The sequence below is a fragment of the Sceloporus undulatus genome, chromosome 2, assembly GCF_019175285.1.
Source record: "Sceloporus undulatus isolate JIND9_A2432 ecotype Alabama chromosome 2, SceUnd_v1.1, whole genome shotgun sequence".
Lineage (NCBI taxonomy): Eukaryota > Metazoa > Chordata > Lepidosauria > Squamata > Phrynosomatidae > Sceloporus > Sceloporus undulatus.
The window spans coordinates 291,193,095-291,219,854 of record NC_056523.1 but is presented as its reverse complement, the minus strand read 5'-3'; the positions used below and the strand labels follow the sequence as shown (position 1 = coordinate 291,219,854).

General features: G+C 40.2%; 1 protein-coding gene across 1 annotated transcript in view; it reads right to left on the bottom strand.

Annotated features, from left to right (window-relative positions):
• The window catches only part of PDE8B (phosphodiesterase 8B), a 43,153-nt gene extending 16,746 nt beyond the window's left edge, over positions 1-26,407 (bottom strand). Inside the window, exons 1-12 of the mRNA XM_042449680.1 lie at positions 26,323-26,407; positions 22,086-22,276; positions 20,760-20,819; positions 18,036-18,093; positions 8,681-8,769; positions 6,860-6,938; positions 6,464-6,604; positions 4,991-5,079; positions 3,658-3,718; positions 2,092-2,143; positions 738-815; positions 277-353 (exon numbers count right to left, since the gene is read on the bottom strand). Of these exons, the coding sequence (XP_042305614.1) occupies positions 277-353; positions 738-815; positions 2,092-2,143; positions 3,658-3,718; positions 4,991-5,079; positions 6,464-6,604; positions 6,860-6,938; positions 8,681-8,769; positions 18,036-18,093; positions 20,760-20,819; positions 22,086-22,276; positions 26,323-26,349 (1,002 nt within the window). The 5' untranslated portion in view covers positions 26,350-26,407. The remainder of the gene's footprint in view (positions 1-276; positions 354-737; positions 816-2,091; positions 2,144-3,657; positions 3,719-4,990; positions 5,080-6,463; positions 6,605-6,859; positions 6,939-8,680; positions 8,770-18,035; positions 18,094-20,759; positions 20,820-22,085; positions 22,277-26,322) is intronic.
• Positions 26,408-26,760: the final 353 nt, after the last annotated feature.

Below are 26,760 nucleotides of genomic sequence, written 5' to 3'. Positions count from 1 at the left end.
CTACTAAATGAAGGTACATGTTTAGAGGCAATTAGGGACTTCTGAATGAATAAATAATGCTTGCTAGCATTCATGAATATAAAAAGCTACAAGTCAAAATTAAAATGGCTTTAACCTCTTTACTCCGATGTTCATAATCTTAGTGGGACACTGTGAAACATCCTGTGAAGAATCTCAGGATATGACAAGATATCCTTGATAAACCTTGCTGTACTGCTTTCTGGTAAATGACTGTTGGCATATACAAAATTACACCAGAACATTTTGGACTTTTACCTTTGTGATTGGGGCTTCTATTGTCATAGAGTGGATTCTTGCCATTGATGAATATTGACGATTCTGTAAACTTGAGGCTGCCAATCAAAATAAACATTTTGGCTTGTTAAACAAAGCCAAATAAAAATGTACCCTATCACATCTTATGGTTTTAGATTAATGAGCCCACATAACAAGTTATAATCTTATGCTTACAGGGGAATATAAAATTGTTTGCTTCTACTCAAAATAATTCCATTGTTAAATTATTCCGATTCCTCTTCTTGCTACTCTCAACAGTCAAGGTATTTGAAAGGTGAATGAAATAAACCCTGAAAGATAATTCAAATACCCCTCACTCAATTCAACATTATAAAACATTGCTCCTACTGCTCATTTTAAGGCAGATCCCCATTTGTCAAAATATGCCAATCACTTATGACTTTAATAGTAAGAAAAATAGCCACAATTGGTTTTCTTACCATCACTGCTTCGAGAAGTTATTGATTTGACATCACTGGATTCTTTCCTCCTGTTCTTGCATCTGAAGGAGTGAGATTCTATAAATATTACAAGAAGGTGTTTTAAAAGTGGTCAGTATATATTTTCATAGCTACATTTGTCCCTTTGTAAAGAGTACGAATTTTAAATGGATTTTTTACATTTACAGATTGATTAAAACACTTCATGATCTTCAATCACCTTACCACAGTGGTCATATTGGTTGGGGTATTCTGGGAATTGTATTCCAAAAAGTAACTTTTCCAGAACTGGATATAGCATATGGGCCAAATGGATTCTCAGTGACCATGCTGGCTGGGGGACTGAAGGAGCTATTGTCCCAAAAAATAACTTTCCCAAGCTCTGGCTTTAGCCATCTTGAAGCTAATACAATGGACAGGTGCAAAGATGTATCTCCCGTAGCTTTAATAATTATTAATTTTCTTCTTTTGGAGAAAGAGAAATGTATTCCTTGACTTGTACAGCACAATGGTTGTGAACCAACATCAAGAGAACTATCATATAGTTTCATCCACATCAATATGATGTTTCCCTTCCTACACCACCACAGGACTCACCTTCTTCCTGAACCCCCTGAATGGTGGAGAGTGGATCATATTGGAGATATGTCTAGCTATGTTGACATCATCCTTCAGGATCTCTGGAAGACACTAAAAGGTCCCAGGGATGACTTTCTTGTTCTGCATTTGGCAACAGGCACGTAGCCAGATGCCTGGCCACTAAATGGCCATGAAGTGTGAACCCTGCAGGAGGAAGATAAGTTCTGCAGGACCTTTGGTTGTGTGAGAGAATTCTTCACAACAACCAAAAATGTTCAATATGCAAATGTACTTTTTTAGCATGCATGTCACTAGCAGGAATTAAGTATGTGTGTACATATGTATGCATGTATTTGATTTATATTGTGCCTTTCTCTCAATGGGACTCAAAGTTCTATCGTGTTCATTCGACTGGATTTGATCTTCAGCATCATACTCCCCCAGTTGCTTGCCATGAAGTCTCCTCTCTTTGTTGGTCTGCTCAAATGATGCAGAAAAAAATGGGAATGAAAAGCCTAACATAATGGTAAGTCTTCATATCTTCTGGGGACCATTGATAAAGTCTTCTCAATGGAAGCTGGTTATAGCTTGCCACTCTTTAGTTTCAAAGCTTTCAGACTTTGCAGAACAAGAAACCACTGCTAAATATGTGGGCTTCTTGGCCACCCTCATATGGTTGCCATTATATCAGCCATTCTCCAGTCTGAGAGCTGGACTACTACTGCATGATCAAATGATGTCAAATAAGGAAAGTGAAGAAAATGTATTTTCCAACCTGACTGAAACTGGTCTCCTGCACACTTTTCATCATGATGGGTCCTGTATATCTGGTGTTATACGACAAAAAGAAAAGGAAAACAGACACATAAACATCCTAGACCTTAATGTAGAACAAAACAGAAAGGAGACTGGAATTTTTGGTTGCTCTCTTAAGTGATTTATGATAGATCAGCAAGGTCTTTCAATTCAACAATAGCCAAGCTTCACTACCACAGTTCCTAAACGGAAATAAAATTTCTTGCTTTCACCTCATTTTGCAATTATATGCCTGCCATCTTGAGCTACTATTTTTCAATCAGCTTTGGTTGGTGGACTTTGGTAGATTAGTGATAACAACGTAGATCCTGCATGCTGAAAATCTGCTTACCTGCCTCCATCTTAACATATACACAAATTTATTATATTGCATTAATTGTGCATATCCTTACACCTCTAGTAGCAGCTGTAAACGATTTAGCAGAGGGGTCTTATGGTCTGAGCAGATAGGGTGCTCAAAGTAGAAAGTAAGATGTCTTCCTTCCCACTCAGACCATGAACCACTGATACAGTTAGTTCTCTGTATGGATAAAGATGGGGCTACTTTTCGATTTTTGCTAGAGAATGTGTCCTGTGTCATTTCAAAGAGCAAACCAGCAAAAGCTGTCCCAGCATAGAATAGCGTGAACATCCCTTTTCCTTGTGAAATGTCCCCTTCAAAACAAAGTTTTGGGAAGTAAAATAAAAATGGCAGACATTGAATTAAAATCCATCTTTGAAATACTTGTCTATCACCTTAACTTGATTCATTAAGTTACTTCTTGACAGTTGAACTTTTAAAGACAGCTTGATGTAACATATTTTAAGGAGATTACTACACATGGCTTTTAAACCACAATTACACCAGGGGAAAAAGCAGCTTTGGCTTATTTCATGACATACTTATTACACCACAAAGCCTCCAACCCATAGCTGCTCTGTCCCCAACACATCCGTTTTTATTGATGGGATAATCCATCAATGACCTCTCAGCTGCACAAGCCCCAAGTGCAAAATGTCGCTGCTGGGACAGTTGCATGGTTAGTTGTCATGTGGTGCACATGTCCCCTTCTCCCCTGTCCCCCTTGCTATTCCCAAGCAGCCTAATTCCTTGAGGCTTTTTTCAACCTCTATTTTTTTTTTCAAAAAAAAAAATCTCAGAATCTCAGAATAACAGAGTTCTGGAAGTGTGTGAAATAAAAGTGGGGTGGTGGTGGTGTTAAAATTTAAAAACAACAACTGAAAGGCATGCTGGATAGGGCATAAGGCAGTGAAGCAGGGATAAGGGAGAGTTGGGAAGAGAGCACAATGACAGGGGCAGCCCCCATCTTGTGAATGAGAAGAGGTGCAGTGACGGCTGCTCTGAAAGAAGTATGTTGCCTTTTTCCTTTCTTCTTCTTTTTTTTTTTACTAATGTGACTGCAGCGAGAACTGGACTTCTGCAGTAAAACCTTAACCATTATGTAATACTCAAACAATGTTAAGAAAACCAGTTGCTAATACAAGGGTGACAAGCAGGTTATGTATTACAAGGGGAACAGCATACCTGTCTGTTGCTATCATTGGTACAGCACAGTTTCTTGATTGACACAAAATGTCGGATTTTCCTACCAATATAAAAAAAAAATAATCTGCCTTATTACATACTATAATTATATAACTAAAGGTAAAGGTAGTCCCTTGACATGAATGCCTAGTCACAACTGATTGTAGGGGGCAGTGACCAGCATGCACTGAACGTTGTTACCTTCCCACCAAAGCGGTACCTATTTATCTACTTGCATTTGCATGCTTTTGAACTGCTAGGTTGGCAGAAGCTGTGACTAATGGCAGGAGCTCATCCCATCATGCAGCACTCAGGCCTCAAACTTCCAACCTTCTGATCTTCAGATCATCAGAACTGGCGTCTTAGCCACTAAGCCACCACATCCCTCCAATATGTTATGTGACATATAACTATAATATATATATATATATATATATATATATATATATATATATATATATAATATAACTTACATAAATATAATATAATTATAATATATTATATAATATTAGAAATATACAAGTATTGATAGTTAAATTAATATATTGCCAGTCATTTATAAAGCAAAAAAAGTTTTAAGCAGTTTATTACAAATCCTGTAATTATTATTAGCTGTTTATAAGAATTAACTGAAGAGCATTCTGCATCAAGCTATATCTAACTTTGAATTTCATAATTGCCAGTGGAATCCTATGTGAGTACAGTAGTACTAAAAATACACCACTGTTGTTGATTTTCCTTTTCATAATTTTTCTCTAGTCTAAAGAGCCATGAAATGCTATCTGCAAACTGAGGCTCTATACAGACTGGCCAGAAAGGCCAGCCTGTGGTTGGAGTCAGGGTTTAGCGTCTTGATGCCCTGACACTGCCCCCAGGGTATCATGATGCTGCACGCTGTTCCAGATGGCGTGCAGCATCATAGTGCGCTGCATCCAGATTATGCAGTGCCGAAGAGGTGCCATACAGCCACATGTTGTGGCTATGGCACCCTTTGGAGGGTGCCCTCCAGAGGCCGGATCGGGGTGGTTGTCACGGCCTCGATCCAGCCAGGAAAGGGGTGGTCTGTATAGCCCCTGAGATAAATCAAATTGCACTGAATACCAAGAAGTGTTCACTTATATTCAATTCAATAGCACTTTAAAAGCATTCAAGGAATTAATGATGATTCTTCCAAATTCAAATGAATACCAAAAAGGTGTTTGAGAACAATACATATGCATATACCCAACTGCATAAGTATATCAATGCAGAACCAGATTCTATGTATTTATAGATGCGTGTATAACAGAGAAACTTATTAAAATACAGTTCATTTTTCAGTTAATACACTTACCCTCCTTGGCCAGTGACGGGTGTTATTTTTACATGCTGCTGAATACTATCTCCTGATTTTCTTCGTGCATAATAAACTCCTTGCCACTCCTGAATAAGTCAAGTGAAAGCAATATTCAGGAATTTCCTTTTTTAAAATAATGCATTTTGTGACAGTAGAGACATTTAATGTGGTGGAATCATGGGTATATTTCATTTCTGGAAATGGGACTCTTCACTGTTCATCTTTCAGAATTGTGAAACTGACCACTTAGATCTCTCTTCCCCTTCATGGCCCTGATAGAGAGATAATCTGCACAAAAGAATTGTCATGCATGGAATAATTCCACCTGTAGTACTAAAACTACGGTACAAGATTTATCCTAGGGATGTGATTGCCATCCTTACCTTACCAAAAGGCCTTTTGATAGCACACAGTTATAGCACTATGATCCCACTTTAACTACTATGGTTGCATTGTGTGGAACCTTTGTCATTTATAGTTATGGAAGAACTAGCTCTCTCTGGCTGAGAATTCTAAATGGCCCTCCCTAAACAGCAATCCCAGGATTTTCATATGATGCTACTATGGGTGTTAAAGAGGAATCACAGCATTGTATTTGTGTAATGTGAAAGAGCTGAAAATATGGGGAGCTCAATTAGGTGCACAGATGGACTGACTGACAAATGGGTGCCTACCAAGTCTGACTTTGGAGGTAGTAAAGAAATGACACTGCCTAGTGCAAGCACTGATACCAACTGATGTGTTAGCACTACTCTCTGGCTTTGGTGATCCAGCAGATGTGAAAACAAAGGGACTGCACTGTCCAGGAAAGAGGCATTTCTGCACAGAGGCCATATCATGCTTATGAGTGTAATAAAGGGAGGGTCAGCCTATCATCCTTGTAACACAGCAACTCTCAAGTTAAGGATCATGAAACAGGGCTTAGAGCAGGAATGGGGAAACTTTAGTTCTTTATATGTTGCTGAACTGCAAGTTCCAGCACACCTGACCTGACTATTCTATCTGAAGCTGATAAGAGCTGGAGTCCAACAACATCTTGGGGACCACATTTTCCTGGGACAAATCTCTCTAGAAGCACCCTAGGGTAAGAGAGCATAACTATAAACATCTATCTTTCCCCAAAGGAATCGAAGACATAGTGACCTGTATTTTCCAACAAAGTTAAAGTTACAAGGAGTTCTGTTCTTTATTTGTTATATACAGTCGCCCCTCCTAACTCACAGATCTCAGATCCGCAACCATGAAAATCCGCAGAGGAGCAACCTCCGCTATTTTTAATGGGGTGCGCCCTCACACACACACACAAGCCCCATTCCATCCTATGAGGCTGGAATATGCACGAGCCTCCATTTTTGCAGTGGGAAACGGGGGGGGGGTCGAGAGAGTAAACTGAAAGGAATGATTTTGAACATTAACAGAAACAGAGCAGAATAATTCAAGGCTGCAGGTGGATTTTATCTTGTCACCTACTTTTCCTCTTTTGATGCATGTGTTGATTGTGTCAAGCAGGTCTGCACGGTTTTTGTCACTTTTTGGAAGCTCAGTCAGCTCCTTTCCTATTAGTTCTCCCTTCTGGTAGCCCATCATCCGTTCAAAGGCTGGGTTAACATACTGCAGGGCAATGAAAAAACATGAACAACTAAGGTATGGTAAGCTTCAACTTTAAAATGCATGCAACTCATGTGGATTCAGCAGCCAGTATACACATTTCATTGCCCTCATTGACAAAAAATTAAAAAGTGCAAGAACCTACCAAAACTCTGCTCACATAGACCTCATAAACCAAATGGTGGTTTATTTTCATTAATAGATATGAATACACCATTATTAACAGATAAGAATAAACTGTTAATGTTATAGCCATACCTGAATTATATGGTCTTCGCTAGTTATTTCTATGGCTTCATGACAGTGTTCTAGTGCTGTGAATACCGAATTACAAGCCCTGCAATTAGCAAATGAATATACAGTATTAACTTCTGTAAATACAGGAAAGGGTAACATGAAGGCGTGAATATCACACACACACACACACACAAGGAAACATGGAACACTTGCTATAAAAACATGTTTCTTCTAAAAAGTTATTGATTTAATGCATGTCTGATATAATGCTACATGGAGTTTATAGAACTCCAAAATAAACTGCCAAATTCTATTTAAATGGAAACAGCTACCTACATCTGAGGAAGATGAGTGAAAAACATGGGTCCTATGTAATTCAATGGCCCACAATGTTTTCTTATGGCCTAGTACAGACCACCACTTTGTGGCTGCCTGGGACCAATTCTAGAGTTCCAGAGTGCACAGCATCTGCACGCTTCAGAACCCTAGAACATATGGACAGTGCCATTTTTACACGGCATCATCCATATGGGCGCACGTGCATGATGCAAGCATGGCGCTGTGTTTGCATCTCCGGGTGCTGTGCTACTGTCATGGACACACCACAGTACACCAATGGTGCACTGATGACGACGTCCCCGTGTGCCAAGAAGAACCCGTTTTTTCTGGGTTCTTTTTTGTCCAGAGGGATGCAGCGCAGTTTGACTGCTGCAGTGTCCCTCCAGAGGAAAACTGCGTGTCTCTATTAGCCTTCACTGATTGTGTGCCAGTCAAAGGAGCTGACCAGCAATGAGGAATGATGGTAGATGTAGCACAATCCTTCTGGGAGGGGACATCAGATTGTGGAAAGTCACTGTATACAGTTCGTTAATTAATATGATCATATTAGTTTTTCTCGTGGCTGGATCAATATTTATGGAGAGAGAAGTTTGTAAGATGTACTCACAAGGTGAAAGTAAACAAAAACTAGACATTTATATTTATTCTGCCTTTAAGGGTACATCTACATTGTAAAAAATAATGCAGTTTGACACCATTTTAAGTTTGTAGTTCTATCCTCTAGAATCCTAAGATCTGTAGTTTTACAAGGTCTTTCGCCATCTCTGCCGAAGAGTGCTGGTGTCTCACAAAACTACAAATCCCATGATTATGTAGGATGGAGCCATGGTAGTTAAAGTAGTGTCAAACAATGTTATTACTACAGTATAGATACAGCATCATTTCCCCCTAGAAATGTTTCTTCTGGCTATTTAAAATTTTCCCCTCACCACAATCAGATATAAGATTGCTTGATAGAAAAATGCTTAGGAGAAGGATTAGCAAATAAAGTACAGGTTAAATAATACTCCCCTGTAAGTCTTCCCTCCTCAATTCCCCCATTCTTGTTAAAATGGCAAGTCTTAATTTGAGAATATACTTTTGCTGAGATCCCCAGAATGATTATTCAATACAAAATGTTTCATCGAGGTGAGAAATATTCTGATCAGGAAAAACTAGAGTGCCAACAGAAGAATGAATTGGACATTACAGTATGAATGAGGCATTGTAGTAGAAGCAAAAACTGCGGGAGAGAAACAGTTGATTCCCCGTGGAAAGCCTTCACATGACTCTGACTCCTACAAGACAGCTAATCATTTACTCACACTCTCTGAATCGTGGAATTAGGCTTATTTGGGCAATAACAGATATAAAATTTCAGTTTAAAATCTCTGAAAAGCATATTAGACTTAGGTCAACACATAGGTAATAGAGTGAAATTATGCCTGATCCATGAAGCCAATTACCCAAGACACTATTATAAATCTGGTACTACCATCAAGGAGATGAAATTTTTCCACATACCGTAGTTTGAACTGTGATCGTACTTCACTGTGTTCTATCTGAATCAGTTCATTGTAACAAGCAACAATACTGGTGTTCTCCAAAAATCGCTGGGGGGGGAGGGGGGAAAATAACAAAACAACATAGTCAAAAAATGGACCCAAAAAACCTGAGTCAACTTATCCACGGGTCAATGTAAGTACTGTACTTTAACTCTTATAAAAAAAGGAACTGTCCCCTAGTGAAAGGCAAGAGTGTAATCTGTCCTGGGAGCACTGACCTCTCTCTACTCTCTCATCCATTCAGTCTTTAGTGTGAACTCATACAGTTATGTCTGCTGGAATTTTGTAAGTTCTTCAATAGTGTTTGCCTTTGCTTAGTTGCTTTGTTACATGCTCCTAAGTCTTACCCTCAACTTAGCCACTGGTTATGGCAAAATCCATAATTTTGGCCCCCAAACCTGCCCTCGACTTATGCATAAGGTTGACTTATAGTTGAGTATATACAGTAAATTTAAATTGCATTAAAGCCTAAAGTACTGTAACTGCTTTCACTGTGAAAATGGTTGTATATCATGTGTTCCAACAGCACAGGAAGTGAGGTGGTTATGGATTTTTTTTTTGCTAGTGTGGATCCAGCTAAAGTCTTTCTATATAAACGTAGCAGGTCAAAAATCTCTATCATGACTCAACGTAACAAAAGTACCTAATTCTGAAATCAATTAGTTATAAATAGTCCTAATTAAAGATTGTAGAGAAAATCCTAATCCTCTCCCTGGCTATGAGATTAAAATCCTTGCAAGGTCTCTAACAATGCTGACTGGGAAATAGAAGGAAAGAAGAATTCATACAACACTAGACTCAAAATAAGCATGGTTACATAGTATCCATTTGGTTCTCATTTGTGATTATAGCCTTTTGCCAGTAAAATGGCTAATTGCAGCCTATATCTGAAAAAGAAAATCCTCTTTTTAAGTGCAGACACAGACTTTGATGGCGTGCCCAACAGATGATACTTTCTGATGTTATTTGCCCTACAGAAAAACAAACAGTTCTGAGGTCAGCAAACAAACCTTTGAAGGAACTTCAAAGGCTCATGCTGCAGGAAAGACAACAGGAAGACTACGTCATGCAGTCCCACACCCCCCACAAGGTATTAGTTCTAACTTCATTTTCAGGGGTTTGCTTATTTTAAACAACCCCCATTGACAGATATTAAAATATTGAGTATTTGAACAACTTTTCATCACTAAAGGAGAGAGAGAAGAATGATCTGTCAGGGATGCTTTGATTGAGATTCCTGCATGGCAGGGGGTTGGACTGGATGGCCCTTGTGGTCTCTTCCAACTCTATGATTCTATGATCTGCTCCACCAGTGTATTCCATGGGAAACCAGCAGCAGAAGACAGTTTAAAAGAATGTAGTTTGACATCACTCAACTGTCATGGCTCTATCCTATGGCATCTTGGGATTTGTAGTTTGTTATGGCACCAGAACACTGTGACAGAGAAGACCAAATACTTCATAAAATTACAAATCCCAGGATTCCAATGCATGGAGCCATGGCAGCTAAAGTGGTGCAGAACTGCATTAATTGTGCAGTGTAAATACAGCCATTCTTCAGTATACATAACTAGGTAGCTGACACAGAATACTGGATTTAGTGAGGAAGTGGAGTGGGTAGGTGGGAGTAAACCTAACTCCCTGTGCATTTCTATCCTGCTGGCAACAGCTCAGTAGGGGTTTTAGGCTGATCGGATAGACTCCAGTGTCGGATCTCTCTGTGCTTTTGGCTTCTCAATCACTTCCTTAATGGTGTTCACAGGACTGTTTTCCATTCTCTCTTCCACCCAGCAGTTCCCAGCCATGCTGCATCACACATAGTTCAGGACACCCCTGTCATCATCCCTCCAAGGAAGAATTTTGGACTGCAGCAGTGTGGCGGGTGGAAACAAGCAGTTTTCCTTCTATAACCCTCCCTAAGTTGACTTGTGTAAGGATCCAAGACAATGACCTGACTCTTGCTGGGCAAAATTCAGAGACATAGCCATGTTAGCCTGGAATATGGTATGCAAAGGGATCTTGTAACATCTTTAATACTAACTGTGCAAAAGAAGTTATAGCATAAGCTTTCATAGACTGGCTACATCTGCACTGCAGAAATAATGCAGTTTGACACCACTTTAACTGCCATGGCTCAATGCTGTGGAATTATGGGATCTGTAGTTTTGTGAGATATTTAGCCTTCTCTGTCAGACAGCTGTGTGCCACAACAAACTATAAACCCCAGGATTTCATAGGATGGAGACATGACAGTTAACATAATGCCAAACTGCATTAATGCTGCAGTACAAGTGCAGCCATGGTCTGCTTATTCAGATGCATGGAGTGAACTGGTGCTTGAATCTTGTTAGTTAGTACCATTTAGAGTAGACCTACTGAATCAACTGCTGACTGGGGGAGTCAACACACAGGTAAATCCCATTGATTGAACAATCTACTCTATTCAGGATTAATAATAATATTCTGAGTTGGCCAGGTGCCGTAAATAAAATTCAATTCAATAATAATATTCAGCCCAGTGTTTTAATCCACTTTGGTAACAAACTGTTAACATATTTGTTATATATGCTGTTTAACCTCCCAGGAACTGCACACTGACAGAAGGACAGGGAGTACTGCTGAAAAGGACAGGTCTCTTTCCCTTGGGCTCCTCTGCGCACAGTTCAGAATCAATTTATTCTGTTATTTATATTTATTTAATGTATAACTCCTTCTTCCTCCCCATATGGGATATATCCAGAGTTTGGGGAAACTACTTATTTGGACGGCCACTTCCAGAATCTCTCACGTTTGCTTAAGGATTGGAGTGGTAATCCAAATCCCCCTCCCCACTATCTCAAGGTAATCCCACAGGTGCTCTTGTGATCCATGTGGGTTGGTAGAAGACCAGAAGAAGCCAAAACCTGCTCACATATCCCTTCTTTGTAGTCTGTTTCCAGGCCCTAAAATAAATGTCATGCAGATGTGCTTATAATTAAAGTGTTGTTCACTGTCAGTCTTATAGGAAATTTGTGTTTTTCACAATCATAGTTACTGCCAAACAGATAGGCAAGGAAATCCCTGAGGTTGTAAGGATGGGAATCATAGATGAAATTGACCTCCGAGAACTCTTCTTTGTAATCAGCCTTCAACTGTAAGGGTTTTTTTAATTAAAAAATGGTGCCACAAACACCATGAAAGTGCATTTAAGAACTTCCTTTGTGAGAATTTACAATAGGGACATGATAAAAAAGCAGATATAGCAACTTCAAAACTAGAATGTTGTCAAGTACTCTTCCACTAAGAGGATGAGGAATGGATAGGGAGTTCAAGTCAGCCGGAACGGTCAAGTTAAGGGAGAGCAATGAATTTCATAGGATTTTCTTACACAAGGGATGCTCAGAGGCAGTTTTGCCAGTTCCTTCCTTTGAAATAGTGATTCCCAAACTTTGGTCTTGCAATTGTTTGGACTTCAGCTCCCAAAATTCCTGACTGTTGGACAAGCTGGCTGGGGCTTCTGGGAGTGAAAGTCCAAAACACCTGGAGGACCAAAGTTTGGGGATCAATGCTCTGAAATATAGCCTACAGTACCTGATATTCACTGGCAGTCCTCCATCCAAGTACTAACCAGGACTGACCCTGCTTAGTTTCTAAGATCTGACAGGATCTGCCCCCTTGCGTACATTCATTTGTAGGGAGGAGGGGATATCACCAAACAAACAGCAGTATCAGACACATGCTGCTTTTCTAAAATGCAAGGACAGCTCCAGATCTCTGCCCCTTCACAAGGAGTGGAGGATGAAGCAAAAAAAATCCTTACCTGCACCCCACAGTTCAGCCAAAACTGCAGTGTTGTCTGCTCATTTGGCAAGGAGAAGTGGTGGTTGGCTCCTGAAGATGAGGCCCATTTAAGGAAGCCTCTCTCTTAGCTTTGATCTCTTGGCTGCTGATGATTTCACAGCCCACAGCACCCATGCTTTCTATAACCTTCTGATGGTATGAATATACCTTGGCTGTTGATTCCCAAATATAAGAAGGACGGAAGAAATTTTACCCATTAGCTGAGTGTCTGAGCTTGACAAGAGTGGGGTTTTGCCTTTGCCACAGCAAATGGATATGTGAATAATGTTGTCTCTGCTTTACCTTTTCATACCAGTCAAGTGCTGGAGGCACTGGGTCAGATCCATTTTGAAGAGAACTGGCAATGTGGAACTCTACTCCCTATGATGGTTCAAGTATGGGAAAACAAGGGATATTGGAGTGTGGAGGCAAAGGACTTGACTATTTAGGATCTGTCCAAGTCTTCCCATCACTTTGAGTGATAGGAAGGGTCCCTGTGATTGGTACAAGCCATGTAGGGCTCTGACAATCCTGTCAATCCCAGTAAGCAAGAAAAGCAGCCAGCTGGCAGTTTACCAAGCCCTATTCCATGCAAAGCATATGTAATCTGTAACCAGTAAAATCTGGGGCCAATCAAGGTCTATTTCTGCATGGTTACTGGTTTTGCCCTCCACAAGCAGCACTGAAGAGGTCAAGGCTTGTGGTTTGTTTTTGTTTTTTAACGTTTTAGAAAAGCTGTGTGTCTGATACTGCTATTCATTTGGTGATATTCCCTCCTCCCTGCAACTGAATGCACTCAAAGCACCAGATACTGTCAGATCTTGGAAACTAAACAGGGTCAGCCCTGGTTAGTACTTGGATGGGGGACTGCAATGAATATCAGGTGCTGTAGCTTATATTTCACAGTAATGATTCCCAAACTTTGGTCCTCCAGGTGTTTTGGACTTCCACTTCCAGAAGCTCCAGCCAGACTGGCCAATTTCTACAAAGAATTTCTGCACTGAAGAAATAATGCAGTTTGATATGTTTTTAATTGCCATGGATCTATCCTATGAAATTCTGGGATTTGTAATCTGTTGAGGCACCAGAGCTCTCTGACTGAGAAAGCTACATATCTCATGAAATTACAAATCCCTGAATTAGATAGCATTGAGCCTTGACAGTTAAAGTGCCGTCAAACTGCATTATTTCTGCAGTACGGAATAGACCACAGTGCAAAATTGGCTAGTGTGACAGGACCCCAGGAGGTTTTTTTTTCTCTGAAGCCCAGGAGGTGTCCATGAAGCATAGAACATGACTGTGCCACCCATTCAGTGCTATGTGAAACCTGGTCCTTTCATGTTTTTCCTGTAACCTAAAACAATGCCAACAATAAATACTTATAACACATAATCTAAATATGGCAAAGAGACCATGCAGTGGGATCCTGCTTGAACAAGTTGATTGTAATTATTTTTGCATTGATGGCAGGTCCACAAATATGTAAGAGGGAGATAAGAAAGAAAACGAGTTGGCACTGATAGTTGGGTGAATCATGCTAACATAAAATGTAGACATAGCTCAGAGATGATTCACAAGCCCAAATCGAGGAGCTCAGATTATTATTATTATTATTATTATTATTATTATCCTTTATTTATAAAGCACTGTAAATTTACACAGCGCTGTACATACAATCTTTTCATTTATTTCTTCATTCATTCATAAGTAGAATCCATCTCTCTGCTGCTGGAGCTCAAGGAACTTAAAATCCAGTTCTATATATGTCTGGTGCCACTACTCAACCAGCCCTCACATTAAGCACAATGACTCAATAGCTTAAGGCAGCACACGTTGAATGATAGCAGGGAAAGCTCCCAGATGTTCCTATGAGCCCTCTGGTCATTCTCTTCTCTTGAAACACAGTTATATTTGACCTTCAATCTGTTCTGGATCCCTCTAACAAGGTCCTGTCTTCATCAGGATTGGTGAAGAAAACTGTCCCACTGCTGGCGTTTAGGTAAGCTTCAAGAGCTAGTCTAGTTAATTTTGGTACATGGGCTGAGAAGGCGGCACCAACATGTTCTTCAGTTCAAGCAGCAAAATGACCTTTGTAGCCTTCTGAACTGTGGATTGCTGATAGCAGGACAGATGGAGGATCAATTTCTGAGTAACTGCATTATAGTATTGCATGAAATTGCTGGCTTCAAGGAGAAGCCAGCTGTAATCCAGACCAATTCCACTGTTATTTTTGTGAATCAATCCTAAATCATCTCATCATCACTACACTTTTCAAAAATTGGCAAAATTTAGGCATGATAGCACTATATTAATGCCACACTAGCAGTGATGTATCTGGCATATTGGACACCTAGTGCAGATCTTTAACACCCCCTTCCACAAAATGGAGGGGAGTGTTAAGAAGCACCAAGTCCTCCACATTTCTGCCTCTGCCAATGTATGTCTCTTTGGGATGCTGCAGCCTACCAAAGCGATGGGTTATCAGCAGGGGTGGCAGGCCAAGTCTACCATGTTTTTGTCACAACTGCCACTAATGTTCATCTCTTTGGGTCACTCAGCTCATCAGAGGTTATCAAAAGTGGCAGCAGGGGTAGTGGGAAGAGTCCAGGCCTGCCTCTGCACAGCCCAGCCAAGCCTCCAGCCTACTGTGACCAGTGGAGAGTAGTCTGGCATCTCAACTGGGTAGCGAAGAGGTAGGCAGATGTGCAGACTCCTCCACTTGTCTGCCTCCCCGCTGCCCAGGTAAGGCACCATGTTACTGCCGCTACTGAAGAGTAGCCTCTCGGCTCCACCGAGTAACATGGAAGCAGGTAGGCAAGGATACTCCTCTCCCTGCCTCCCTGCTGCATTATAACTCTGGTGATCGGAGTTTAAGTCCTTCCTTGGCCATGGAAGCCCACTAGCTGACTTTGGACAAGTCACATTCTCTCAGCTCATACAAAGGCAATGGCAAATCCACTCTATTTTGTCAAGAAAATCATGTAATAGGTTTGCTTTAGGGTTGCTTTAAGTCAGAAATGACTTCAAGGCACAAAATGAAAATAATGACGACAATCTCTTTACATCTCGTCATCTTTTAAATTACAGCACACCCACTTCATATACAGGCGGCCATATGCGGCTTCTGCTTTATGCTGAAGCTGTGCTTTAATTCTTTCAGTGGAGCGTGCAACTGCCACGCACGCACGCTGCACCGCCACATGCTCAAGCCCCATTCACTATAATGGGGCTTGAGCATAGGCGGAATTTGCTTTATGGGGGGGGGCGGAACGGATCCCCCGAGTAAGGCAAGGTTCCACTGTAAATAAAAGTAACACCCTGTTCTAAAAACATTGAGTTCAGTGGGTCTTTGGTATCTACTCGGGCAGTGATGGTGAACCTATGACACACGTGCCAGAGGTGGCACTCAGAGTCCTCTCTGTGGGCACACATACTGTCGCCCTAGCACAGAGTTTGCCACAGTTTCATACTAGAAAGCTAGAGGGACGTGGCACTTTGCAATAAATAAGTGGGATCTGGGTTGTGTTTTGGGCACTCGGTGTGTAAAAGGTTCACCATCACTGTACTAGGGTTCGTTCCAGGGTCCTCCATAGATACCAACATTTGTGGATGCTCAAGTCCCATTATATACAATGGCAGAGTAAAATTGTGTCCTTTATATACCATATATACTCGACTATAAGTCAAGAAATTTATGCCCCAAAATAAGACACCATAATCACGGGTCAACTTATATAAGTCAATACTGCTTATAAAGTTCCTAAAAGAAGTGCCCACCCTTCTGTCATAGCCAGGGATCTTTAAACAGCTCCCCATTTGAGTCCCCACTCTCTCTCTCTCTCTGTTTTATCCCTCAGCCTTCCCTTGCAGACAGAGCTAGTAAACAGCTGCTGAGGCAAGAGAGAGAAAGAGGGAGAGCTTGCCTCCTTGTTTGAATCCCTGTGCACTCTCCTCTGTGTGTTTGTGTATGTGTCTTATCCCTCAGCCCTTCTTCATAGCCAGAGCTAACAGCTGGTGAGGCAAGGCAGAGAGAATATGCTGAGGCTTGTACCCTGTTTTGCAAGCCATGAGGTTTGGAAATACTGGTGGTAAAGGGAAAGGGAGGGGTTGTACCCCATTTTGTAAGACATGAGCCTTGGAAATCCTGGGGCTGAAGGGAAGAAAAAGAGAGGGATTTGTACCCAATTTTGCAAGTCATGAGCCTTGGAAATCCTGGTGGTAAAGGGAGAGGGAAGTTTGTACGCTGTTTTCCAAGCCATGAGTCTTGGAAAGTCTGGTGAAAAAGGGAGTGGGGAGAGAGAGAGAGAGGTCTGTATCCCGTTTTGCAAACCATCATGAACCTTGGAAATCTTGGGGGTGAAGGAAGGGGGAAAGTGTGTGTGTGTGTGTGTGCTGAAGTTTGTTTCCCCATTTTCCATGCCAAGACTGTGACCCATGGGAGAGGTCCAGAGAGGGAGAAGGAGAGAAAGAAATGGTGCTTTGTTTCCCCCTTTAGATCTTTTGTAACATGTCCCAGTGTTTGACTCTCGACTTATCCACAGGTCATATCAAAATCTATGATTTTGGCCCCCAAAACTGCCCTCGACTAATACATGAGGTTGACTTATACATGAGTATTTATGGCAAGATGGCGAAATCAAGATTTGCTTTTTGGATTTTTAAGAATACTTTCAAGTTATGGCTGGCTAAATCTGTGGATGCAAAATCTGTGGATACAGAGGACCGAATGTAACAGTAAGGAGTTACCAGGAAGGTGGGACCAGTGAGTAGCAAATTGCTTGTTAAAATAATATTACAAGGAGATGAGGAACTGAATTAGAAATCAGAGTTAGACCATTTGCATCAAATGGAAATCCCATTTTCTCCCTGTTTGTTTTTTTTAAATGCAAATCTTTCTGAAGCCACAGTTCTCAAGTATGAACAGGGCTTCTTTATGGACCCAAGGCTGTTGTTACTTGCACTATTAAGTTTCCTCCCCTGTTCAGTTCCATTTTTTGTTTACATAATGATTTTATAGGCAAAGTGTTGCCATAGTCCTTCTCTAACCACTGCTGGCCATCCTGCATCACTAAGCAGAGAGGTCCAGGCAGTTATAGATGTTTATTATGATATCGCTAGAGAGCCCTAAAGAAAATATGTCATTCCTGGCATCTATCACAGGAAGTCATGTTCAGGCTTGTAGAAACTTATTTGTCACTTTCCTTTCTTCTCCTGAAACACCCATCTGCAGCAGCAGTCCACAATATGTTTTCCTCACTTTCGCTGCTTAGGACTCATACGTAGGAGTCAGGTGGATTTTGTAGTTGGCATGTGATATAAATATATGGGTGAATAATTCACTATGTTAAAATAATAACAGAAAGAAATAGTGGCTGAAGTTTGATCACAACATGAACAGTTAATAATACAAGCAATTAATAATTGGTAGAAAACAATGATTGATACATTACTTGTTTATCATGTAAGTAAAGAAAATTGAAATAACTTTTACATACCCTATTAAAACCTGCATGCAGAAGGGGAAGCACAGAGGGTTCTTCTTGGCCAGCAGGACTACAGAAATGCAGAATAAGCTGTCACTTAAGAGACCTGAAATATTCTGATATAATAATAATATTTTTTAAATTTATATTTCCCGCCTCTCCCTGCGACCAAGACAGGATTACAACAATAAAAACAATTACAAAATTAAAACTACAATGTCGTATAAAATACACTCAATAAAACAATATACCATTACCAATACAATGTATTGACTAAATCATAATTTAAAATACATATCATTACAAATAGAGGTGGAGTATTTCTAACTCTCTTATAACAGATTGGGTGGACAGGCCTGCCGGAAGAGATCCTTCTTAAGTACCTTCTTAAAGGCATCTAAGGTCGTAAGAAGATGGATCTCCTCCGGCAAGTCATTCCACAGTTTGGGGGCTACAGCTGTAAATGCTGTTTATTAACCTGGTCTTAGCATATTCCAATAGCTGCTTTCCGGATGTTTTGAGAGTGTGGGGAGGATTGTGTAGGGAGAGGCGTTCCCTCAAGTAACTTGGGCCCAAGCCATGTATGGCTTTAAAGGTAATGACCAACACTTTGTACTGTGCCCGGAAGGTAATTGGCAGCCAATGAAAAGATTTTAGTACTGGTGTTTTATGGTCAGACCTAGATGTTCCAGTGACCAATCTGGCTGAACCAACTGAAGCTTCCGAACTTGATACAGAGGTAGCCCCATGTAGAGCGCATTACATAAACCTAAACGAGAGATTACCAGTGCGTGTACCAATGCTTCAAGGTCCTTTTGGTCCAGGTAGGGACGCAGTTGGCGTATCAACCGAATTGGTACCAAGCACTCTTGGCAGTTGCATCCACTTAAGATGACAATTGTAGCAACGAGTCCAGGAGTACTCACAAACTGCGAACTTCGTCCTTTAGGGGAAGTGTGACCCCGTCCAGGACTGATTGACAAATCTCCATCCCTGGGCTTGAGGTACCTATCGCAAGTACCTCCATTTTCTCTGGATTCAGCTTGAGTTTGTTTTCCCTCATCCAGCCCATTACCAACTCAAGGCAGGCATGCAGAGGAGAGATGCCATCCTTAGTCACAGTCAGAGACATAGAGAAATAAATTTGGGTGTCATCAGAGTACTGATAACACCGCACCCCATGTCTCTGGATGATCTCACCCAACGGTTTCATGTAAATGTTAAACAGCATGGGGAACAGGATGGCACCCTGAGGGATGCCAGATGTCAGCTCTCTTTTAGAAGAGCAGCTGTCCCCCAGCATCACCATCTGGAATCTGCCCGAGAGTAGGAATGGAGCCACTGGAGTGCAGTGCCTCCAATACCTAACTCCCTCAGGCGTTCCAGAAGCATACCATGGTATCGAAGGTCGCTGAGATGTCCAAGAGCACCAACAGGGTCACATGTTCCCTATCGATGTCCAGATGGAAATCATCGACTAAGGCGATCAAGGCAGTCTCAACACCGTATCCCGCCCTGAAGCCAATTTGAAATGGGTCCAGATAATCAGCTTCCTCCAAGATATCTCAGAGAAATAAAAAATACTCATGCATAGGGAGGGGGCATACTTCACTCTTGCCTTCCCACACATCTTTTTTTTCCTCCAAAACCTCACATTCCTTTCAACTGTGCATGCTGGCAAATGATTCCAAAACAAACTGAAATGAAGTTCTCTCCTACTTCTATCAGCCAAACTCAATACAAAAAGGGTTTTGAGGCATAGGTAGGATCATGTTGTAGGGGTCTTACACATTTGTCATAGATAGTGAGCTTCTCATGAAATAGAAGAGGCAACCCTAATTCAGAATTAATGTAGCAGGCCAAGCTAGATTTTAAGGACTGAGTGCTCAAATCCATGGACATGGGTGGATGAATTTGTCAATTTTAGTATCTTTCATGTTTATGTGTGATTGAGTGAATGAGTGTGTTTACATTTTTCTTCCATCCTGAGCGCATTTTTTTGGCAAATGTTGGTAATTTTTTATTTTTACTCTTCAAAAAAATCCCTGAAACAAAATTCTCACCCATCTCTATTTATACATAAAATATATTTAGCTATAGTTCTTTCAGTTATCCAACTAATATCTGTTTTCCAGATGTAGTCTTTCCTTATTTTTCTTTTATGTATTGCCAATTGAGCCTTACAAGATTCACATATCTCAATTGCACAGTATATGTTGGATAAAGAGGTGAATTCATCACATTCTTGATAAGCTTTAATGTTCTTCTTCCTGAGTACAATATTCTTTCAAACCCTTTCTCAATTACATGCTGACTAGAGATGGTGTAAATTGCAGTCCAACACATCTGAAAAACGTCTAGTTGGGGAAGGCTGTCTGATTTGCTTAGACTTTTTGGCAAGTGTAAATAATACAACAACCAATCACAGTCTGAAATGAATTAATCTTGTCTGACATTCTCTTTGTGTGTGTGGTGAGATTTTCATATAGACTTCTATATTTTCTATGCTTTCATATGAGACGTTTATACAATATACTAAAAAAAAAGCTAGGAAGCTCTGCAACACTTCTAAAATAATTTCTGAAAAATTAGCGTAGATCACATACAAGATTCTGCATTATAATGAAGATTTTTCCATAGCATGTATGAACAGTAGTTTTATGGATGTTTTAAGGTTAAGATAAACATATCTACTTAAAAACAGTATCATCAAGATTCACTTTCAAAAATACTTACATTTGTGGAATAACACTGAGAATTACAGTATGTTCTGCAGGCTTTGTAACACGAATTGCCCTGAAATTAGGAAATACCTTATCATATCTAATTAAACAATTTTAAGTAACAATTAAAAAAACACCTACAGTGTTTTAACATATGCATGTATGCACGCAGGAGAACTTAACACACAATACGGTTCTCTCTACATCAGTTATTAGTTCTAAAAAGACAAGGCATGTCTCAAAGCAAAACTGTGTCTTGTTGCTTCAGCAATGAGAACTACTGCAGAAGAAACAAAAAACGAAGTCATGCCAATGTGGATGTCTTTGGATCCTAGCCTATAGCGTGGATAATGGAAAACTGTATCTGAAAGAATTTGTAACTTTTAGACATTGAGATTAAGGAAGAAACTGTCAGTTTCTGTCATGCTAATATATATATAAAAAAGGTTTCAATCCTATATTGCAGTCTATGTTGAATAATTTTATGTATATTTAGTTACATAGCGGAGCTGCTAAAGAACCTTCCCAGTGAATTGCAAAGATGCAGATGAGGGCACTGACAAGAATGCCTCAAAGAACAATAGGCTCTGCTAATACACATTGGCATTCCCTGCCTTGATTAGATCCTGTTGCGCATCACTCCCGATGCACAATGTTCACTTTGCTGGCTCACCTTCGAAGTAATGTAACAACAACCCCTGGCTGAATATGGAATTGCAAATCTACTCAATTCTACTTCCCACAGATGTATGTCCACTTACAAAGACATTAAGTCTACACATTAATTCCAGCCAGTGACGTTTACAACTAACTCTGTAGATGGTTTTTCAGGTCACTTGATTGCTCCAGCATGCAATAAACTACAGTATGTGTCCACTTGTCTCTACTCTTGTATAACAAGATGGTTGCTAAGTTAAACCTGTCTTTAGTTCCCTGCAACATTTCCATTCTTAGCAGCTAAAGCAAAGTATTGATTTTGGTTTGTACAGGACTACTTTCCAGATTTCAAGCATTTCTTTATGCCAATTATTTCTGCTGTCACAGGCCTCCAGTCAAAAAGACCATCAGACTCACATAAACAAATATTCCTCCCTTCATACACAAACTCTCTCCACATAAAACTCTAGCTTCTTCTTGAGATCTTTTGGTATACAGGGATTATTTATTCTGTATGGAAGAATATACAATCATGTGACACCTCTCCTCCTGCAATCTAAAGTGACATAGATATATTACTACCACTGTAGAAGCAAGTGGACATGGTAACACTGCATTTATTTAAAAAAACAACAAAAACAGTTCTCCAAGGTTGATATGAAGCACAAGGACAATTAATTACCTACAGATGGCTTCTGCATTAAAGTATCTGGAATTTCTATGATCTATGACTATTATTTCATGATGTTTATCAAGAAAGCATTCAAGTGCTGATTCTGGTGTCCGAGCAATGTTACACCTATATCCAGCTCTATCACAAGCCCACCAGAATCCATCACTCTGTTTGTCTTCTTTTGCAAAGATCAGCAATACCTGTGAATACAAAATACAATCTCACATTACAATTAAAGCAACTTCCAGTTACACATAAATAAATAAATAAATAAATAAATAAATATTTTTTTAATTTTTATCCCGCTTTTCTGTGACGAGACAATCAAAGTGGCTCACAACACAAAGCACACTTCATATTTTAAGCATTGATAGTCTAGTATTAAAAGACAACAGTACCTTAAAAAAATTCCCACAACTCCTTCCCACCTCAATAAAGTGCAGGAGAATGTCATCAACGCAACTGTTCAGCAGCTTGTATTTAGGAAAAAGAAGACTACTGTAATAATCAGCAGAAACAAAATGAAGAGGACAACAAAAAGGAAAAACAAGAGACCTATTCCACAACATCATAGAAATCAAAGGGAAATTTAAACTCAGAGTAGGGATGCTGTATGTCCAAAAGGGGAACTATATTATCAGAACAAAATAAAAAGACAATGGAAGTAATACATTGAGGGGCTGTACAGAAGAGATTAAAGGAAGGCAGACTGCTTCCAAGAACTTTTGATGAAGAACCTACAATATTTAGAAAGTGAAGTAGAAGAGGTCTTAAAACACTTGGAAGAAATAAATCACCATGAAAAGATGGCATGAGCTGATTCAAGGTACAGAGACAAAATACATGCAAATTCTATTCAAAAAATGACAAATATATGAAAAATTAAACAATGACTCACAGACTGAAAACACACCCACAAACACCTACATAAACACCATGAATCACCAAAAATGCAGACAAGTGGATAGTAGAGCAAATCAACCCTGGACTTTCAAAATACAGTGGTGCCTCGGGTTACGAAATTAATTCGTTCCGCGGCTAATTTCGTAACCCGAAAAACCTTCGTAACCCGAATTGCCATAGGCGCTAATGGGGAAAAAAGCCGCGGCTCTGCCGCGGCTCCATTTAAACAGCGCCGGCGTTTTTTCGTAACCCGAAAAAACGTTCGTAACCCGAAACAATAAATCCCTATGGGATTTTTTCGTATCCCGAAAAATTCGTAAGCTGGGTAATTCGTATCCCGAGGTACCACTGTAACTAATTTGAGGCAATTGTATTTCGGTCATATGAGATATGCAATACAATAGCAAGTACATTTCTATACTGCTTATCAGTGCACTTATGCACTCCCTAAGCCATTTACAGTGTGTAAGCTAATTGCCCCCAACAAGCTGGGTACTCATGTTAGCGGCCTAAGGAAAGATGCAAGGCTCAGTGGACCCTGAGCCTCTGGCTGGGATTGAACTCACAACCTTGTGACTGTGAGTGAGTGCATTGTTCCAGCATTTAACCACTACACCAACAGGATTCACTGGAAAAGACAATAGTGGCCCGGTACAGACAGGCCCTGAATGATGCTCCATCAGTGCTAGGGTTGCCTCAGAGTGGAGCACCCACATGCCCCGCAACCCTAGCACACGACGAGGGCATCATCACTGCGCAACACTGTATAGACGGCGTGCGCAGTGATGACTTGCTGCTGCACTGCATCCAAATGGAGCAGTGCAGCAGTGATGTGTTTGTGCTGCCACAGGCTGCTTGCAGCGGTGCAAAAAGGAGCCGCTTTTTAGTGCTCCTTTTTTGCTGTGCAGCAGCACCGCACAATTTGGTTGCTGCCGGGCTGCTGCGTAGCAATGAAAGACGGCCTCAGTCCACCCTTTCGGGCCCATCTGTACCGGGCCAATGTTTGGTAAGGTTGGAGGTAGTAGAAAAAGAAGAAGACTGCATCCCAGATGGATAGACTCAAGGAAGCCACAATGCTACGCTTGCAATACTTGAGCAGGGCTGTTCCTAATAGGGTCTCCTGGAGGTTCCTCATTCATAGGGTCACAATAAGTCAGCAAGTCAACTTGTTTGCATATAATAATGATAATACTTCTGAATCACTATCTTATGTTACTTGGGAAAGTGTTTCCCTCCAGAAGTTGCTGAACTGGATATCCCATCAGATCCAGTCAGCACAGCTAATTGTTGAGAGACCAAGGGATATACAATCCAATAATATCTGGGAGGGAACACTCATTCATCAGCAGCACTAAGATAATCATTTAAAAGCCACATTTAACTTGTACAGTTACATTATATAGTTAGGATCAAAACTAATATTTCCCAGACTTTGGAAAGGTTACCTTTTGGGACTACAGCTCCCAAAATCTCTTACAGGTGGTCCTCCTGACAGGGGGAATTTGGGAATTGTAGCCCCCAAAAGAAACTTTTTCCTGCTTTGATATTTTTCAAATTTGGGAAGAACTGAGTAATCAATCTACTGCCAGAGAACTGAAGGGATACAATCAATCAGATCTATTCCCTTTTCAGCAACCTACTCATTGGTTCAGGACTTAATACTCCAAAGCACACTACACCCTTTTCCACATGGCCTCCAGACAGGTTGTACTTTGGTGAGCCAGCATACCGTAGTGGTTTGAGTATTGGGCTATGACTGGAGATTAGGTTCCCAGCTTGGCCATGAAACCTTTGGGTGACACTGGACAAGTCACATGCTCTAGCCTAAGGGGGAGGCAATAGCAAATCTCCTCTGAATAAATCTTGCCAAGAAAACCCCATGATAGGTTTGCCCTAGGGTAAATTGTCAGAAACAATTTGAAGGCAGACAACAACACAGGTCATGCTCTGTTTGACAACTGAACATAATTAATCACAGCAATCTATCATTTACTATGTAGCAGAAAGAAAGAAAGAAAGAAAGAAAGAAAGAAAGAAAGAAAGAAAGAAAGAGCAAGCTTTAGAAAAATGTCAGTTTCAGCATTCACATGCTTTGTCAAGAATCATTCAAACTACCCTCCTGTAATGTAAATGTCAAAGGTTGTGAAGTCCCATTTATTTCATATGAAAAGATTGTCTTGTTTGTTTCCTTGGCACACCCTGTATAGGTGGAAGTAAGATTGATTCTATGGGGGTTTTTTTGTTTTGTTTTGTGTTTTAAATGTCAGGCTGATAGCCATGGTGTCACCATGTGAAAATCAACACATTTAGTCCAGGGGCTTGACAAGGTGACCCTGATTTCATTTTATCTTAACGGCTGGTTTTCCAACAATAAGTGATATGATGATTAATACTACAATTGTAACACCATGTATGTCACGATATGACTTATCTAGAAAGAAAACTAGGTGTTTGCAGCTGAATACAATCAGCATCCCCATGCAGACTGGGGATTCTGAAAAGGGAAGTCTAAAAAAAGTAACAATTACAAACTTTGGTTCTGAATCTGGTCAGTACCTGAGAGAGAACTACACAGAAGAGTTTGATTTAACACACATTTCTGTAACTGAGCTTGCACAGACTGGCTATTCTTGACAAACCATTCTAGATGGTATGGAACTGCATTAATTGCTTAGAACCATGTAGTTCTGTATCATGGTACTCAAATCTGTTGGCTTCCCTACTAACCTGTTTTTAAATAGCTGAAAAGTCTGTAGGTGCTAACCTTGAATTCTCCCAGACCTAAAGCCACAGGTCTAAAAAGGCTGGAGCATACCACCCTAAAGATGTTGCAGAGAGAGGTATGAATATTTCTGTGATACCTATACTGAATTTATTTTTTAAGTTGTACTTTTTTGGTCAAATTGTTATAGTAAGTGCACTATGTTTTCCTTCATCATTAACTGATGGTAGAAATATAATCTCTGTGTAGGCAGAATTTCTGTGACTGATGAAAAAAAGAGCTAGAGATGTCAGACAGTTAAAGTGTAAAAATTATGTAACTCTAACCATATTCTTGAAAAACAGTTTTAGTGGGTTTATAGTGTGAAGCATGCTAGTTCAGAATTTGAACTTCACACAGTTTCTTGAATATTTTGAGATAGAGGCTTACATTACAAACTGTTTAATGCTAACTATTAACTATGGCATCACAAGAATACTCACATTTTAAAATGTACAGCTCTCATCATTTCAGTTCAAATATATGAAAAAAATATATACTTCTGGAGCTGAGAACTGCAGAAGTTGGTTGACCTTTAACGTCAAACATAGCAATTACTGCTAAAGCAAAACAAAACCTTACCTGAATAGGATCTTGTGTCAGTTTCATGGGCCCAATTTCTGTCTCAGTAGCTGAAGCCTGCTAAATGAAAGCAGCATGAAAGATTTATTGTCAGTCCATGTTAACAGCATTTCACTGAAGAGATTAAACAAGGTAATGAAAACATAATTTATGCCAACCAATAAATCACAAGATACTGTATACTTAACACTAGGTCCTGATTACACATGCCATTGCCAAGGGTGCATAGATTATCCATTTGGGAGGGCACAAAAATAACCTTTGGGTTTCTACTGCACATTAGTATAAGTATTACAAACCCAGATGTCCACTGTACATTATACTTGTGGTAGATGAATGTACACTAGCTCAAGGCACACAGCAAACAACCGTAAGATGTTTCCTTCCCAATGATAGCCAGTGTAAGGACACAATTTCACCCTAAAAGATATTTCATCC